We start from the raw sequence: 17,003 nt of genomic DNA, 5'->3' as shown, positions 1-17,003 counted from the left end.
TACAGTTACCTGATGATGAAAACAATTTTGCACAGCATATAGACTCCTTGAGACTTAACATGAACACAGGCATGCAGGGAGATCCCTATACAAAGTGATAAAAGTGTAGGTCATGGAAATCATCTAGTGGTTAAGACTTTGCTGCTATTGAGCAGATACTAAAGTCATGGTATTTTATGAAAACACGTAATTTTTATTAAACAGTGAGGGTGTACACAGCTAGCAAAATGTTTTATTATGTCTTCCATGTGCTGTTGTACACTGGCTTCTGATCACTGGTATTTTCAGAGCCTGTGAGAGACTGTAGAACTTGTGTGAGGATGATACTGTAGTGTACTGGGCTAACCATCAGTACAGCTCCAGCAGTGCATGTTAATTTTGTATGAGAATTACATGCCTGTTCATAAAACAAAAATACAAAGCATTTGAGGAAAACCTGCTAGGTAAGGTTCTCTTTGTAAAATGACTGTCAAGCTGGGGCAGATCTACAGAGGCATTTAAACTCTGAATTCCCATCTGGGTAACAAAAACGGCCTCGAAATATGTGGAGTTAAATATCATATATATTTTTGAGAAACTTAGCTCCATTATACAGATCATCGAGGAAAATTGTATTGTTGCCTTTAAAGAAATACATTTAGAATGGCTTGTAGGAAATCCCTTAATAGAGCTGACACTAGAAAATAAACATCTAGTGAAAGCTTGTAGAGAAGCTGCATGTCTGTTCTTCACATCCTTTCGACCTTGCCTTTTTTTTTGTCAAATCTTCCTTATTTTTGTTTCAAGTTGTTACTGTTAAACAGCTTCTACTATCTAGCACTAAAACCCCCAAACCCCTACCCCAGGCTTTTACAGAATAGAACTCCTTCTATAGATAAAAAGCAATACAGCTTCGATTTAAAAACTTGTCACAAATCTCACAGTTTGATGTTGTATGTAGTGAGATGAAAATAATAAGCCAAGAGGAATTCTATAGTATCTAAAGTAGGGCAACAGAAAAAGCTACTACATTTTGCATGCAGTTGAAGTGAGTAAATGAAATAAAAGGGTGAGGGGTGGCTGGGTGGCATTAACATAAATCAAGTAAGGTTTTAAAAGCTTGCTTAACTTGAATTATTCACATTGAGAATATACATTCCTTAAGGAACAGCCATTAACCTGCTAGCAGAGGATGCAGAAGTCACTGCTAGTTGGTTCTTCTTAGTCTTAAAACCTGCCACGCCCAGGATTAAATGGATGATTGACCATCATTTGGTCCTGACCATGTCTGGTTCCTTATTAGACACTCAGATCAACAAGAATGGCAGCCAACCGTGGATTTACCATATAGTAAAAGCAATTGGGGATGGACCTGATGAGGAGAGCAGTGTAAGGGTTCTGAGGAAAAGCACACAGTTAGGGTGGGCATTTCAGGTGGCCAAACTCTGACAGACTACAGGATTGTGTTCTTAGAATCTGCATCAAAGCTGTGTCTCTTTATTGTCTTTGGGAGCACTGTTGCTAAGAATGACTTTGTGGAAGAAATACTATCCTGATGGATTTCAGTTATTCAGGTGTCGTATGATGCACACCATAAATCTGTAACTATTGATATATTCTCTCAGTTCCTCCTCTTAATTTAAATGTATGTGATACATCACTTAGAATTTTTCCCAAATGAATAATCTTCTTACTGCAAGTAAGTGAAGAAAGGACAGAAAAGTTAATCTTAGGAAAAACCTTTTGGTGTAGCTGGGACTTTTTGCAGTATCTTTGGTGGGATGAGGAGCTTTACAGTTTTAATTCGTCTTGACAGCTCAGTGTTCCTCCTGGTCTTGTCTTTCCTGTTTACTCCCACGGCTGGGTAGGACACATGGGTGGTTGTGTCCCCACCCCCTCGTTAAAGGGAAGGGTGATGTGTGCCCTACGGTGCCAAGGGGGCTGTGTCTGTGCCTAATGCTCATGCTGTGAGCACGTAGCTGCTGCCTTATCCTTCTTATGCTGCTGCTTCTCAGAAAAACATCTGAGAACTGGGATTCACAATTCATGGAACACTTGTGAGAAAAAAATGGAACTATGTTGGGATTTTTCTTCTGTGAAGCAAATTTCCGTGCAAATAAGTAATGTCCTTCTACAAGGAGACAATGAGCAAGTGCTTATATTCTTGTAGTGTACAAGACAGACAATTGTTTTTCCAATTCTCATTTTACAATAAAGTAGGGTTTTTTTAATCATCAGATAAGAGATGGATTAAATCAATCCAAAGCAGTGATGCAGGTTGCCCGCAGAAACATTACCTTGCAATAAAACTAAGGTGAAATTAATATTTAACATATTTATCGTTACTATACAATAAGTTATTTTACCTTTTTTTCCTTTTTTTAAAGTGCTGTGGATAAGATTGGAAGCTAGAGAAATGTGGGAAGGCTCTTAATTGGAAGGTTAAAGTAGAAAAAAACCTTAGCTTTAAATTACCATGCAGCAGAGAAAGTAGTGAAGCTCGTTTGGCAACTCCAGTGTAATTGGATATTATTTTGCTGTTTAATGTTAAGCCTAAATGTGAGAATAAATCTTTCAGGGTTCTGACAAGGGAACATAGAAATTATGCAAATGAAATGCTATGGTAACAATTAAAACAGATTTCAGCCTTGGAGCCAATATATAAACTGTGCAAGTGTCTCACAGAAACTGTCCTCTCTTTGTACTTTGTACTCTGTCCTAACATAGGAGGCTTAAATGATCATCAGGATGTATTTGACCATAACTTCTTTTTACAGGAGGTGGTAGAATTTTTAAAGAATCTTTACTTTTCAATTTTTTGTACAGTTACAGTAAATTGTGATCCTTGGAGTGTCAAAGATGTGGAAAACAAGGATTTGGTAGTTACTTTGTCTATTTCAATATTTCTTTTTTAAAATATTTATGAAAAAAATGCTAAGTATATATATTAATTTCATCAACTTTTTCACTGAAATCAGAGAATTTATTTCCCTGTGTCACTTGTTAGGTAAAAATCTATATAAACATGAGTCTTCTTACCAGATTTTGCATCTGCCTAAATTACAGCAGATGTGTGGAATATTGTATTTACTGTATTCAGAATTCTGTTGTTCACGTAATTGAATATAATGTTTCAAGATTTGCCTTTGAATTGTAAGCATTGAAGCATTTCAGCCCAAAAGGGAAATTTTGTTGAAACAGTGACTTCTGGGTTTAAAAGAACATGGCCACATCAGTCCCAGCTGCAGCTGTAACCTAAATACAGTAGTGGGCTTGGTCTGAGACTCCTGAAAGTGGCTGCAGTCTCTTCCCTGGGAGCTGCCTCAGAGTCACTGAGAATATGTGCAGCAACAGGCAGGCACTCAGTGGTGGGCCACAAAAGAGAAACATTGAACCAATTAATAAAGACCTTACAGAAATAATCTGTCATTATTTAGTACATACTCTATGTACTTTTGTAGAACTGTGACTGATAGTTTTGGGGGTGGTAGTGGTGGTGTATGTTTGTTTCCTTTAAATACATCTTATTTTCTTTGCTTTTTTTCTTAGACCTTAGCAATGTTATGAATTCCACTCCAAAGATAAAAGTTGTTAATGGAAAAGCTGAAAGCAGTGATAGTGGAGCAGAATCAGAAGAAGAAGGGCTTCATGAAGAGGAAGAAAAAGAACTGCAGATAAATGGAAAGGGTAAGTTTTCTGGACCATTGCGTCTCTCAGAGTTGTTCTTAGCCGTCTAAGTGGCAGAAAATACCCAAGTATCATGAATGCTGTATTTTTTCAAGGGAATTATATACAAATATAATTTGCATATATATGTGAAAGATGTCTGTGTTTCAACCTAGGCTGTAAGAATTAAAACTAATACAAATTTGCAATCTATGCCATATGAATCTTGACTTGCCTAGTAAGTTCTGTCAAAAGGTTATGTAAATATCTATACCCTGCATTGTTTTGGCTTTTGTTGACAGTGCTTTTTGTAAGAGCTGTGAATGGCTACATGGCCTGTAAGAGTGGAATTGAAAATTACTTCTTTTTCTTCAGAGGAAATAGAACTTTCAGTGGGATTCATTTAGAGGGTCCATAAAGAGCTGGATGCTGAAATAACAGCACCTAGTGAAAACCAAATGAAATGACATATTTAGAATTCTGTACAGATGTCCTCCAAGGACATTAGGACTATTATTTAGTTTAGAAGAGACACCTACTTCAGATTTGCTTACTTATGTTTGAAGTATCTGCTCTTCATGCTTTTTACAAGAACAGAACAATCCCCACAGATGGGAATATAGGAGCATTTACATATTTTTTTCTGCAGATACATTATACCTACAGTCCATTAGCAAGCTAGCTGCTTGAAGAAATATGGCTGGAGCTATTGAATATAGAGCTTTCTCTTTGCTAAGTTTTCTTTTCTTTTACAGATTATAAGAATGCGAAACCCGAGTCAGCAGCTGCTAAGGATTTGGAAGGTATTGTTAGTAATGGCTGTTACAAGGACAGCTTTATCCCAGAGATGCAGAATGGCATCCAGACCAAATCTGCCTTGAATGGCTTCAACCCAGATGAAGAAACAAATAAAACGGAGCCAAGCCTAGAAATAGCTCCTAACGCTGCTCACCAAGGTATTGTCCTTCCAAGACCATGTTTTCATTTGAACATGTTTTTAATGAAAAATATTATTTTCTTGAAAGCTTAATCCCAGGATTCAGAGACTAGTGATGGTGTCTTTCAGTTGCAGAAATCTGAAGACAGAATACTAAAACTAATTAATTAATTCCAGTTAAAAATAAGGCTTTCTTTTAATATCTCGTACAGAAAGAGAGATGAATTTAGAGACAGAGAGGCCTAAACCCACAGAAGTAGAAGTGTTTTCTTGTAGTATCATTATGCTACTTATGCAAATACTATTTGCCTTTGAAATTGAATTTGTAGTAAAACAAAAGTCACTTGTATCTGGTTTACCATTCTGAAAAGCTGAGCATTTTATAAATGCCAATTTGTTGAAACTGAGATCTGAATATATACTTTTAATACTAATGTAACTTCAGGCAAAACTGTTTTAAACTGAGCTTAGAAGGAGAGGGTAATGAAAAAGGCAAAATTTATAATGCAGAAATGTCAATATGAAGTACAGTTTTCCCACTAGTAAAGGTTTTCTATCATTCCAAAGTTAATATAACATCATTATTCAGAATCTAAGTTTAGGATGACAGTTATAGAGAGAAGGGTCATGAATTGAAGCTCTCCTACACATTTTAACTCATTGCTCTAGTCTTTGCTGGGGTTGGCTCAACTGGCTCATATTTACAAAGCATGTGTGCTCTCCCCCCTTTCCCTGCAGGTGCAAGTGAAGAGAATACTGAAGAGATCTCAGCAGCTCAGCACTTGACCAGTGATTCGGACAGTGAAGTTTATTGTGACTCTATGGAGCAACTTGGACTAGAAGAGGTAGTGCTTTAGTATTCCTGGGTCTATTTTGAAGCTGGTATGCTGCTCATTTTTTAATAAGTTCCTGTCAATCAAGTAAACATGGACATGCAGAGGTGAATGATGTGGCTCATGCATGCTGTCCTTCTGTTTGAACTACAGGGGTTTGTTCCTTTCATTGTCAGCATCTTACAACTTGGTTACTGCTGATCTAAAAGCCTTGAAGCCCTCAGAGAATTTATGTGAGGAGAAGGCTTCAAAAACAACACTACAGAGAAACAATTTTCAAAAAAGGGAAAACAGTATAAAGAAACTAAGGTCTGTGTCCACAAATTAATGTAGGGTCTGATAACATGAAGGGACCAGAACTCAGCTATTTTTAAGAAACGAGAATTATCTGTGTAACAATTCACTTTTTGCTTGGTTTTTTTTTTTTCCGGCCTGATGACTTCTTCATTTGTTCCTTTGAATAAATGAAGAACAAGCGTTAGCAGGTGGCCTGTAGGCCAGTGCCTGCAAGTGACCTAAGTCTAAAGAAGTGGGGGATTACAAGGATTTCAGTGTTCTCTTCTGTTCTCTTTAGTCATAATGTACACCTCTGACTTCCCTATAAAAGGTGAGCACCAACTGTGCTGCCAATAGTTTTGACTGGATTTGTGCTCCTGCTGATGACTACTCATAACTGTAGTCTTTGTTGGCTTTCTAGCCTAGACTTTCTTCAGAGGCCCAGGTTAAGTGTGGGCTTTGTAGGCTGTACTCAGACACCTTGTTTCTTTATTCTGGAGAGAAATGTGTGAATGATGCCTGGGATCAGAAAGGCCAGTAAGCATTTGAATATTGCATCATTCTCTTGTCTGGCTCATTCCTGAGTATCTGATTTGTCCATTTGAACAAATCAAAATGCTGCCCAGTAATGAAACATGTTGGGAAATGTAATTTGATAGAAGTGCTGCAAGCTGTCTTATCTAGCTGATTTCCCAATCTTGTGTATCATTCAAGCTTGTTTGAGATTCTTTAATTTAAGTGGGTGGATAATTTGTCAGAATTTCCCAGCCTGCATGAGGAAAGTTCTAATTTTGCACAAAATAACAACTGTTGAGGTATATGTAAAGAAATACACAAGTAGAAGTACAACTGAATCAGTTCAAACTAGAAGAGGTTCACTTAAATAAATACAACTGTTTCTTGCAAAAGATGTAGCCAGCACTCTGCCCTTCAGTTCTGATGATCCAGAGCTGCTATTTTACAAACTTGGGTAGCAGTTTCCATTTCTCTGCCCCTCTTTTTAGTTATTTTGGCTTCTCCATTAAGTTCTTTTTCAGGTAACTGAGGTCCCCAGTCTGCTCCAGCATATCCTTGTGCAAGGGCCTGTCCTTGCCCTGTGCCAAGGGCTGCTTGAACCACCCACCAAGACAGTCCCAGTGCAGAACCTGAACAGCACCTGTGTCATCCTTTTTACTGTTTTCCTGCAGTACCACCAGTTTTGAGTGAGAAGTCGAGAGAATACTGTGCCTTTCCTTTGTTTGCTGTGAGGTGCAGGTGCAGCCAAGCTGTTTGGAGCAGGCTGGTGATAAGCTGCATGCTCTCTTTGTTGTGAGTGCCAACACTGCCTACCCAAGGTTGTTGACAGCATGGGCCTCCTGACCCTGGCTCCCAAATTCAAGGGAAGAGGCCATTTGACTGCCTAGGAAGCAAAGCCAGTTTTGGAGGGGAAAATGGAATTATTTTAGACCTTAATGTTCTCTTTTAGTAATTATTGAGTATTGGTGTATGTTGGAAATGTCTAAAGAAATTCCTGAGGTATCACTGTTGTAGGATTTGCCTGTCATGCCTTTTCTATCTGGAAATGGCATTTAGACAATAGTAAGTATATTCTACAGGTAAACAACTGCTCCCCTTAAAAGAAAAGTCTTAATTCTGGGCCAAGTATTTTCTTAATGTGAAAGTAAAGATGATATTTTTTCCTTTTTAATGTTTAACTGTCACATTTTACAGAATTTAATTACTTGCTAATGTTAATTTGTAGCCCTTGGAGATCATCTCATCAGCTAAAGGATCTTTAAAGCATTCATCCCATTTCTTGGATGTAGATCATAGTCTTCTGTTAGAAAATATGGATTTTCCAAGGCGCAATTGCATGACTTATGGGAATCTCCAACCTGGAAATACTGGAGAGGGAATAGCTGAAGAACAAGGTGAAGTCAAATGTGGAGGAGAAGATGGCAAAGCCAGTAATGGGGGTCCTCACAAGGAGAAAAAAGGTGGAGAAAAAGCAGATTTCTACAGTGTCAGAAGAGGGAGAGGTACTGTAACCCTGCATTTGTGTTCCCCACTCTCCTCACTGCCCTGAATTGCTGGTGTCTGAGAAGCACCTGTCAGCACTGTCCAGTGGGACAGTCATTTGTATAGTGATTCTGCTCTTCACAATAAAAATAGATGACAAAATGCCTATTACAGTGGGTAACTTACACTCCAGCTGCTGCTTATGGCACTTGGGTTTTTAGAAATGTAATCCTCAAAACCAGTCTCTGCCTGAGAGGAGTTTCTTTAGAAGTTGCATACTTAATGTTAAATACATCTGCATTTATATCTCTGTGGTGGTTTATTTGAAACCATGGAATGCCATGGAACAGTATCAGTGACATATTGTTTTGTATATAATTGGAATGTTAGCCACACCTTAGAGTGATTCTGATACTATCTATTATGATTCTTATAACTTAATGATTCTTAATCTTGTAATAGCCCAGATGTTTAGTTTATGTTGGACCTCAGTGCTTTTTAATTCCATAATGCTTCTAATACTGTCACCTACAAGCAGCACCATATTCCAGTGGTATGATCTATAAAGTCAAGGATAAAATCAGTTTTTCTTATACAAACCAAAAAAAGGCAGAAAGCATTTTATTTATATATAGTATGCTTTTTGTATAGCACCTATAAGTAATCAATGGAAACATTTAAAAGAAAATCCAAATAAAACATTTATGTTGAAAACTATTATAAGGAACATACTATAGTTCTCTTTTACAGGCAAGTTTGAAGTATTTACAGGCAGAAACATGACAAGCTAGTGGTAGTTGTATCTAGTTTAAGAGAGTATTGTAGAATTCAAATAATTACCTTTTCTCCTCACTGTATTCCAGTGATCTTTGTTTTCCAGCTGGAGACCTTGCCAAACTTAAAACACATCCTAAGACCTTACTTTTTGCAGTAAATTCTGCCTGCTGAACTTGACTGGTTGTGTATTAATAGCTTTTCCTAAATGTCCTTGTAATTCTAGGAATTTGAATGACACTGTCACACTAAGGCTGTAGGGAGACACTTCAGATGACATTTCAGTGATGTCCCAGTGCTGCTGAACTGTCTGTGACAAGGAGTACCACACTCCTGGGTGAAAACTGAGGGAGAAAACTGAACAGTTAAACACTTTCAGTAGAGCTGTAGCCCATTCTGTTTTGTGTTTGTGTTTTTCCTCCCTCACAACAGGGCACAGACTTCAGCCTTTAGGAGACGGTTCCCAGGGGGGCCAGATGGGCAGTGGAGGGGATGGCGAGCGCTGGGGCTCTGACAGAGGCCCACAGGGAAACCTCAATGAGCAGATTGCAGTGGTGCTGATGCGGCTGCAGGAGGACATGCAGAATGTCCTGCAGAGGCTGCATATGCTGGAGGCTGTTGCAGCATCACAGGTACTATTCTTTGGAGTGATTTGATCACCTTTTATTAAATGTCCTTCGATGTTGTTGTGATTTTTCAGATTAAAGTTTTATACAATATTTTCTTAAACTGCAAAGACATTTCAGTTACATTCTGTAGTTGAGTCCAACTTAAAATTTCCTATTGGTACCTACACTCAGGAGCACAGTTCAGAATTCCGGTACATGTAAGCAAACCATTGCATTTTTGACCTAGAACTTAACCATATGTTATTTCACTGATTTCTAATCAGACTGATCTTAGCCATAGTTATTGATACACATTACACTGGCTCTATATGGAGACTCCACAGTTAATGGTAGTAGTGCATGATCCCAGAGAATTGAAGGCATTTTCAAAGAAAGTGAGAAATTATCTTAATCTTTCAGATGGTAAATGTTCACGGGCAGAACTTCCATTTTTCAGATAGCAAAAGACTTGATTGTTCATAGCTTTCTTGTGAACTAATCCAGCTTTATTGGAATTGTACCTCATATTCTCATCCAGCCAATAGAACTCTTAAGCAAGTGTAGGTATTATTGATACAGTGTTTCTTTTTCCTTCTGTTTCAATAGAACAGGTTGTGAATATAGTTGAGCCAGCAACCTGAAAATGTTTGGTTTTGTTTGACTTGCATATATACTTTGATCTGCATGAGAATGAGCAAGCTGTACAAGCAGTATCCTATGGGATGCATATATTGCAGATCTAAGGCAGCCATAGAAGAGGATTTATTAAAATCTTAATTTTGCTGTATCACAGATATTCAGGAATCTAATGTTTGGTTAAATACAGATTGATTTTCTATCTTTGCCTGAGCAATACAAGAAGTAGTAAAGGATTCTTCCTCAGCAGTTCATGCTGTGCTTGCTGTCCTTACCTAAGTAGAAACGGAAGCTTCTGTTTCATGCTTACATAAATTAAGAAAGACCTAGAAAACCAGCTGCTTTGTTTTTGTGGAAGCACCACAACAGTGTATGGCAATAGTCTTGAAAAGATTTTGGTACTTCCATTTTCAGGATTGCCTGGAAGACATGGAACAGAGTATTCTCTTTCCTTTATGGTGTTAGACATGCCTGTAGCTGTAGCCCAGGGCAAACTAAAGCAGCGTGTTTGACCTTAGTATAGATGATGTTGAGACATGCAAGCAGGCACATTAAGCTGCTACGATTTCTGCTCTGGGTTGAAACTGGGACTAGAACAGAGTTGAGAAAGTTGTGATGACAAGTTGAGCAGGGGAGCCTTCAAAAACTGTAAAGAGGTCCAGTAAGTGACACTGGTTCATTTTTTAAGACAGAGAAGTGATAAAATTACTACAAGGAGTAGTGGAAACATGAGAGGTAAGTTAGCAGTTATGTGGGGTCACATGGGGATGGTTCTGTGATATATGCAGATTGCAAAGCCATCACAAGATGAAAAACCTCATATTCTTGTTTTGTGAAGAAGAAAAATTTTAATTGCGGTTTCCTTTTTTATACTTACCAGCCTTTGTTTGTATTTAAAGGCAAAATCTGCAACACTACAGTCAAATTACCAGCCTGCTTCCTCTGTGAAGGTAAAATACTGTTTTTATGATGTGTAAAAAGTGTGAACTGTGAAAAAAGATGAAATTGAATATTTTATCTCTAGCTCTTAGTATATGCTTTTTGTATTGTCTTTTCCTTGACTAGGAGATAAAAATAATCTATCTGAGGAAATTACTTGATAATCTTTTCTTCTGATCTTACTATTATTTTCTTTGCTACTGTAGCATTTGAAGTGATGAGAAGTATACAGGTGGTATTCAATATGTGTACACAGATTACTGACTGGAATTTTTTTTCTGTTTTCCTTAGAAACCATCATGGTGGCCGTTTGAAATTTCTCCTGGTATTTTAGCTTTTGCTATTGTTTGGCCATTTATTGCCCAGTGGTTGGTACATGTGTACCACCAAAGAAAGCGAAGGTAAAGATGTGCATTCAATAGAACGCATACACTGTGTGTCACCTGTTTAAACCAATAGGTAATATTATCATGTTATTTAGACAGGAAAGAAAATTCTTTGCCTTGAAAGTTTGTCAGTGTGAGAAAGTGTTGGTTAATTTGACTTTATATGTAGTATGCTTTATATGTGGCAATTTATGTTAAATCTCTGAAATGTGATGCAGGATAAATAATTTCGAGCATACACAACTGGGTGAGGCTGGATAACTTGGAAGCGTCTCTGTAACATTCTTGGATCCTCTCACTGCTTGTATTCTCTTGAGTCATTTTCACTCCTTCTAGATTTTCTAGTCCCATTGTACCATGAGGATTTTTTTTTCCTATCACATCCTTTGTAGGGTGCCATCTGTCAACTATATTTAACATCTACTAGCACCTTATTATGGTATTTTGTAACATCTGCCTTGACTTCCTTCAACTGAAGGACAGTTGTACTCTCATCTTTCCTTTTCTCAGCTCTCTAAGCATCAGAAGATCAAGTGAGTGTTCTCTAGTTACTGTCTGCTTACTTCAGCCTCACACCTTGTTAGCTTATGCTCTTGGCTTTTACTTCTTTTTCCTCTGTTAGACTGCAGAGAGTTTGCATGTGTGTGGATCTTAGGAGAATTAGCTGAATTTGCTCTAGCTTTTTAATGTTTGCTAGTTTTCATGGTATAGTTTTCTCTCCTTTGGTAAATCACAGAAACACAGAGTGGTTGAGGTTGAAGGAAGGCTCTGCAAGTTATCTGGTCCAACATCTTTGCTCAGCCAGGGACACTTAGAAGCCGGTTGCACAGGACTCTGTACAGGCAGCTTTTGATTATCTGCAAGGAGAGAAACTCCACCATCTCCCTGGGCAACCTGTACCAGTGTTTCTCCTCAGAAATGCTCCAGTCTTTTAATCATCTTCATGACCCTTTGTTGGATTCTCTCCAGTTTGTCCATGTCTCTCATGTAGCTAGAAGTGGACAGAACACTCCAGGTGTAGCCTTTCCAGTGCTGAGTAGAGAGGAAAGATCACCTTGCTCACCCTGTTGGAAGGGATAATGCAGGAAGGGAAGCCTGTAACACCACTGGCCTTTGTTGCAAGGGCCCGTGTCTGGCTCATGTTCAACGTGGCGTCCATAAGGATGCTCAGACCCTTTTCTGCCAAGCTGCCTCCCAGCTGGCACACAGTGATGCCTGGAGTCATTTCTCCAAACAGTGCCAGGCTAAGCACTTCCCCTTGTATTTCATAAGGCTCCTGTCAGCCCATTTTTCCAGCCAGCTGTAGTCCCTCTGGATGGCAGCACCACCCTCTGGCACATCAGCCACTCCCAGTTTTGTGTAATCTGCAGCTTTGCTGAGGGTGCACTCTGCCCCATCATCCAGGCCATTGCTAAAGGTGTTAAACAGGATTGGCCCCAGTAGGGACCCTTGGCATTCACCACTAATTACTTGTCTTCAACTACACTCCTGTCACTGATCATCACTCTCTGGGCCCAGCCCATGGCTTTGTAAACAATACATCGCCCACAAAGGCTGAAAATGAGCCAGGGAGCTCCCCTGGCTCAGAGCTGTCAGCAGCAGCTTTGGTGTTGCTGCACTGTCTGATGAAACCAGAGATTGCACTACTGAGGCTTTCAGGCAGTTATGTGCATTTCATTCATTCTTTTGCACTAGCAAATGGAAATTTCCCCTTGTCAGCAAGGACAAAGTTGGGGTGTTTTAAATCAAAACTATTTTTTTAGTATTTTACTTGAAGCTTCTATGAACTTCAGCATTCTGCTAATTGCTCTTGCATGGCTGTATTCTCTCCCTCTCTCTGAACAATTTGCCGTTCTTGAAAATCTTTTTTGCATCTATTCTGACCTGTGTAGCAAACTCAATCCAGCCATAGGTTCAGACAGAAATCAGTTCTTAGAAAAGCACCCTTTCCAGCAATTTTTCTAGTATATTGTCCTGTCCTAGTGATTCAGTGTTTTGATGAATAAACACATGGTACATTACTTTTAGCTTGGATTTGTCTAGCTTCAGTTTGCATCCATTGGATTTTCCTGTATCTTTATGCAGTTGACAAAGAGCCTGTGATGTGTTTTCTGTGGTTACTTTTTTGCTATCACCAGGTCATCTTCATAATCTCTTGCTTAAACAAAATAAATGGAGCAACTGGAATCTTATTTTTAAATTGTTTTCCAATCTTATATAGAATGCTTCTTGTGACTCATTGCCAAATGCTTCCGTTTTTCAAAATTCTTTTTAAGTTTTGGACACCAGGATTTGTGCCAGTGATAATACTAGTGTCAGTGTGAAACACAGAGATAGCATAGCGCCATGTTTTGTTTACTCATTCATGTATTATTTTGAGATGAACTTCAATGCAGAAACAACTGAAGAATTTTCTGTTTCTTGAGCTTTTCTCTCTCTGTCTGAAGAAGTCTACTCATAGGCAGAATTTAAGGACTATGTGCTTCTGCAGCACATTTCTATCTGGAGTTCTGTCTCCTTTAACAGTGTGTAGGAAGCTGATCAAGTACACTCGGTAAGAAAACGGAATTGCAAAACGAGTCCTTTTCTCCTGTCTTGTGGCCAGTTTCAGCTTGTGCTCTGTTGAAGTGTGTGAGCTCTTAGGCAATAGCTGTTCACAGTGTTCACATTGACCCTGTGCACTTTCAGTTTTAAGTTACATTAACTGTTCCTGCAGCAGAAACCATGAGTCTCTGCTACCATGCAAAGTTCTCTCATGCTGCAGCTATGGAACAATGACTTCCAAACTCTTCTGCACAGAGTAGCAAATTCTATGTAACTGGTGGAGGGACAGCCTTCTGTCACCAAGAGCTTTGTGTTTAGCTTGTCTCCGGGCAAGGGTAGCTCAGCTCCATCCCAGCACTTCTTTCTTAACCTGTCCTCTGTTCCTTCATGGAGAACTTAATGCTGAAAATCTGGGTACTCATACTAGAGCCTTCACCAAGAAGGCTTAAAAACCTGAATCCTAAGGGCCCTAAACCCAGACAGAAATATATTTTCATAATAAAAGTTGTCTAGATTCAGCTCATGATTTTACAACCCTCTGATTGTAAGTTTTATGGAGTCATAGGGAAAGCAGCTCTTAAGTGTTGCTTTGCTGAGCCAGCACACCACTGACATGGGGTCAGGGATTTTTCTGAGGAATTCCACCTGCAGTTCCAAATTCTTAGTGTATTTTCTACTCCTTGGTGTAAGAGGGTAAATTTTCAGGTATCTTGAAGCCCTGTTGTGTTTTATTGGAGTGAAAACCTTTCACATGTAATTGATTTCTTTGTTTAGATAAATGAAAAATCATCTCATATGTGAAGGTACATTAAACTAATTTATTTGTTTCCTCTTCTAGAAAACTGAACTGAGAATTCATGACTATGCTTAAGGACTTCTAGGAGAAGACGGCCCTGGAAAGCAAGGGAAGTCTGAATTCTCATAGAATCTCAGAATTTGGGACGATCTTCCTTATGTTACAGTAATATTTTGTACTACCTTTGAGCTAAACGTTTAAGGACTAATATTGAAACTTGAATGATTCACAGCTCCTAGGTTACAAATAAATTTAATAATTCTATCCCCAAGCCTACATGCACAATAGTTATTTTGGAATGTGCTTGTGGATGGGCCTTCAGTAATTACTGACCTTGCTGGTGTCAGTTGATGAAGAGAATAACATCTCTGTAAAAGAATAAGTGAAAAATCTGTAAAACTGTCACTTTAACATTGAAATAATTTTACAATCTCAAGATCCCCATCTGTTTTTCCACAGCATTACATATTACCAGGTGAAAGCTCTAAAAAAGTATAAATTCAATACATTTTAAGCTGTTGGAAAAATACAATATAACTCTGAGGAATTCAAGTTGTTATTTTTGCTGCTAAACTAGTGTGGGGCAATTTCCATATAAATTGGTTAGAATCCTTCACTTATCCTGTAAAATTGTAAAGAAGATTTGGGAATTTGTATATATCCTGAAAGTTAGAGCCATTAATAACAGGGGGACTGTCAAATGCAAGTTTGGAAACAGTGTGTGGTACACGGGATCCATGTAAAGAGGCTGCACCTTATCTTTTTAACTTTCATAACTGTATTCTTGTTGACAACAGCTTATTTGGACTGAAATGCATAGTTTAGGCACAAGGTGCTTTAAAATGAGATGAAAACTAGCTCAGTAAGTCTAGCTCTAAGCTTTTAAAAAGCTCAGTGCACTGTAAGTTTTCTGTTGGCAGGTAATGTTAAATTAAAGTAAGATTTAATCTGTTGTGGATTTTCCCCAAGTCACATCATGAAACATATCTATTCTGGTATGTCTCTCTTATCCTTCTACTTCCTCTCAGAAAAAATCCTTTTCAGCTAATTTTGGAGCTGATATTTTTCTTTTCCGCACAGAATATTTATTAACCCATGTACAGATAGAGGTACAACCTCGTGAAGTTTGCTTGACAAAAGCATGCTTTACATTTAATTTTAAAATAAATTAATATATAAGCTGTCTAAATCTCTGGAAAATGCAAATGCACTAAAATTAGATTTGACAGAAAACTTACAGTTTGCTATGAAGAATTATATCACAACATAATCCATGGTTAAGCTCTGACTCTTCAAAAATTTCACCATTATTGATGTGCTTTCATTTTCCACCAGGACTACATCCTACAAATAATTTTTAATTATAATAATTTTTTGGTCCTTCGTGAAAATCTTTTATAGTTTGGAAAACATTTTTCATATAAGCTATACTGTAAAAAAATGTAATCACAGAATTTAATGTTGGTTTTACCAGAGAAATTTTAATCTTGTTTTTTAGTTACATGCAGATGTTTTTTAGTTACTTTTCCCCTGTTCTGATTTTCTTATTGTAAAGCTGAATTATAAAATAAAATAGCTGTAACCTCTTCAAAGGCTGCTGTAACAAGTAGATGGTTTCATGTGCCAGAGATGAGCTTTGGCATGAGATGTACTGAAAACTCAGGTTTGAACAAAGCTTATCCTGGAAGTTCTGCTGGGACCTGAAGCCATTGTGCCTGAGCTTAAAATCTCTAAAGTGATTGAGTTCTTATCATAAGGGATAGAAATCATAGAGGAAGGACACTCGAGCTTGAAGGTCACATAAAAACCCCAGCCTCCTGAAGCAGCATGTCTTCTGCCAGGACAAACCACCCTGGAGTGCCTCCCACAGCTCAGAACCGTGTCACCTGTAGGGGTTGAGCTCTTAGAGATGGGACAGACATTCCCAAAGGTACTTAATTGTTAACCTCTCCCTGAAATAAATGTAGGCTTGTACTATCCTTGTTATTTATTCATATTTCAATAAATCAATCCCTTACTATTTTGTATTTTATCTTGAACTTAATATTTACTAAATGTTGTACATCAGATGCTGTGGGTGTACTCAAGAGCCTGCTGGCTGTATCATGAAGAATCAGTTGCAACCTCCAAGTTGTAATACAAAACAACAACACTTGAGTAAAATTCACTTGTGACTCAGAACTGGGCCTATCTCAAACTCACCATAATTTGAACAGGTTCCTAGTTAGCAGGTATTTCAGCTTAAAGGTAAGGAAAACCAGTTGTTTTGTTTTTTTATAACTTGCCCAGGTGCAAAGAAACACAGCTTTGATGTGGAGGCAGCAGTGTAAGCAGATTCCTGGAGTTCAGACCTGGGCTACCTAGCTTCAGCCTGTGCTCTCTGCAGGAGAGTGGGAGCTGGATCAGTTCTACATAGCACTGGATAGGGCCAGACCCAGCCCCAAATTGCAATTGTGAAGCAAACATCAAGCTGGTTTCCTGCTGTGAATCAAGCTTCACCTGAAAGGCAAAAGCTTGCTGTGTATCAAGTGAGATTAGACATTACACCCCCTCAGAGCTGCTCAGCTGGAAGCACAGAAGCAGAGCCAGGTCTAAGTGTGTGCATGGTGCAGCTGTTCCATCCTCAAGGCT

The 17,003-nt window shown here is 38.4% G+C and overlaps 1 protein-coding gene across 2 annotated transcripts in view; it reads left to right on the top strand.

The window, feature by feature from the left end:
- Positions 1-16,392, top strand: part of ACBD5 (acyl-CoA binding domain containing 5) — a 30,039-nt gene extending 13,647 nt beyond the window's left edge. For both annotated transcript variants that reach the window (XM_014882205.2, XM_088160198.1), the window contains 8 exons: positions 3,529-3,666; positions 4,401-4,601; positions 5,321-5,427; positions 7,433-7,709; positions 8,896-9,095; positions 10,607-10,657; positions 10,938-11,047; positions 14,415-16,392. In XM_014882205.2, coding sequence (XP_014737691.1) covers positions 3,529-3,666; positions 4,401-4,601; positions 5,321-5,427; positions 7,433-7,709; positions 8,896-9,095; positions 10,607-10,657; positions 10,938-11,047; positions 14,415-14,427 — 1,097 coding nt within the window. In that variant the 3' untranslated portion in view covers positions 14,428-16,392. The remainder of the gene's footprint in view (positions 1-3,528; positions 3,667-4,400; positions 4,602-5,320; positions 5,428-7,432; positions 7,710-8,895; positions 9,096-10,606; positions 10,658-10,937; positions 11,048-14,414) is intronic.
- Positions 16,393-17,003: the final 611 nt, after the last annotated feature.

This window comes from Sturnus vulgaris, chromosome 1, assembly GCF_052056855.1.
Source record: "Sturnus vulgaris isolate bStuVul1 chromosome 1, bStuVul1.hap1, whole genome shotgun sequence".
NCBI classification, from domain to species: domain Eukaryota; kingdom Metazoa; phylum Chordata; class Aves; order Passeriformes; family Sturnidae; genus Sturnus; species Sturnus vulgaris.
Note: the sequence above shows the minus strand (reverse complement) of the source record. Positions and strands in the feature narration are given on the sequence as shown.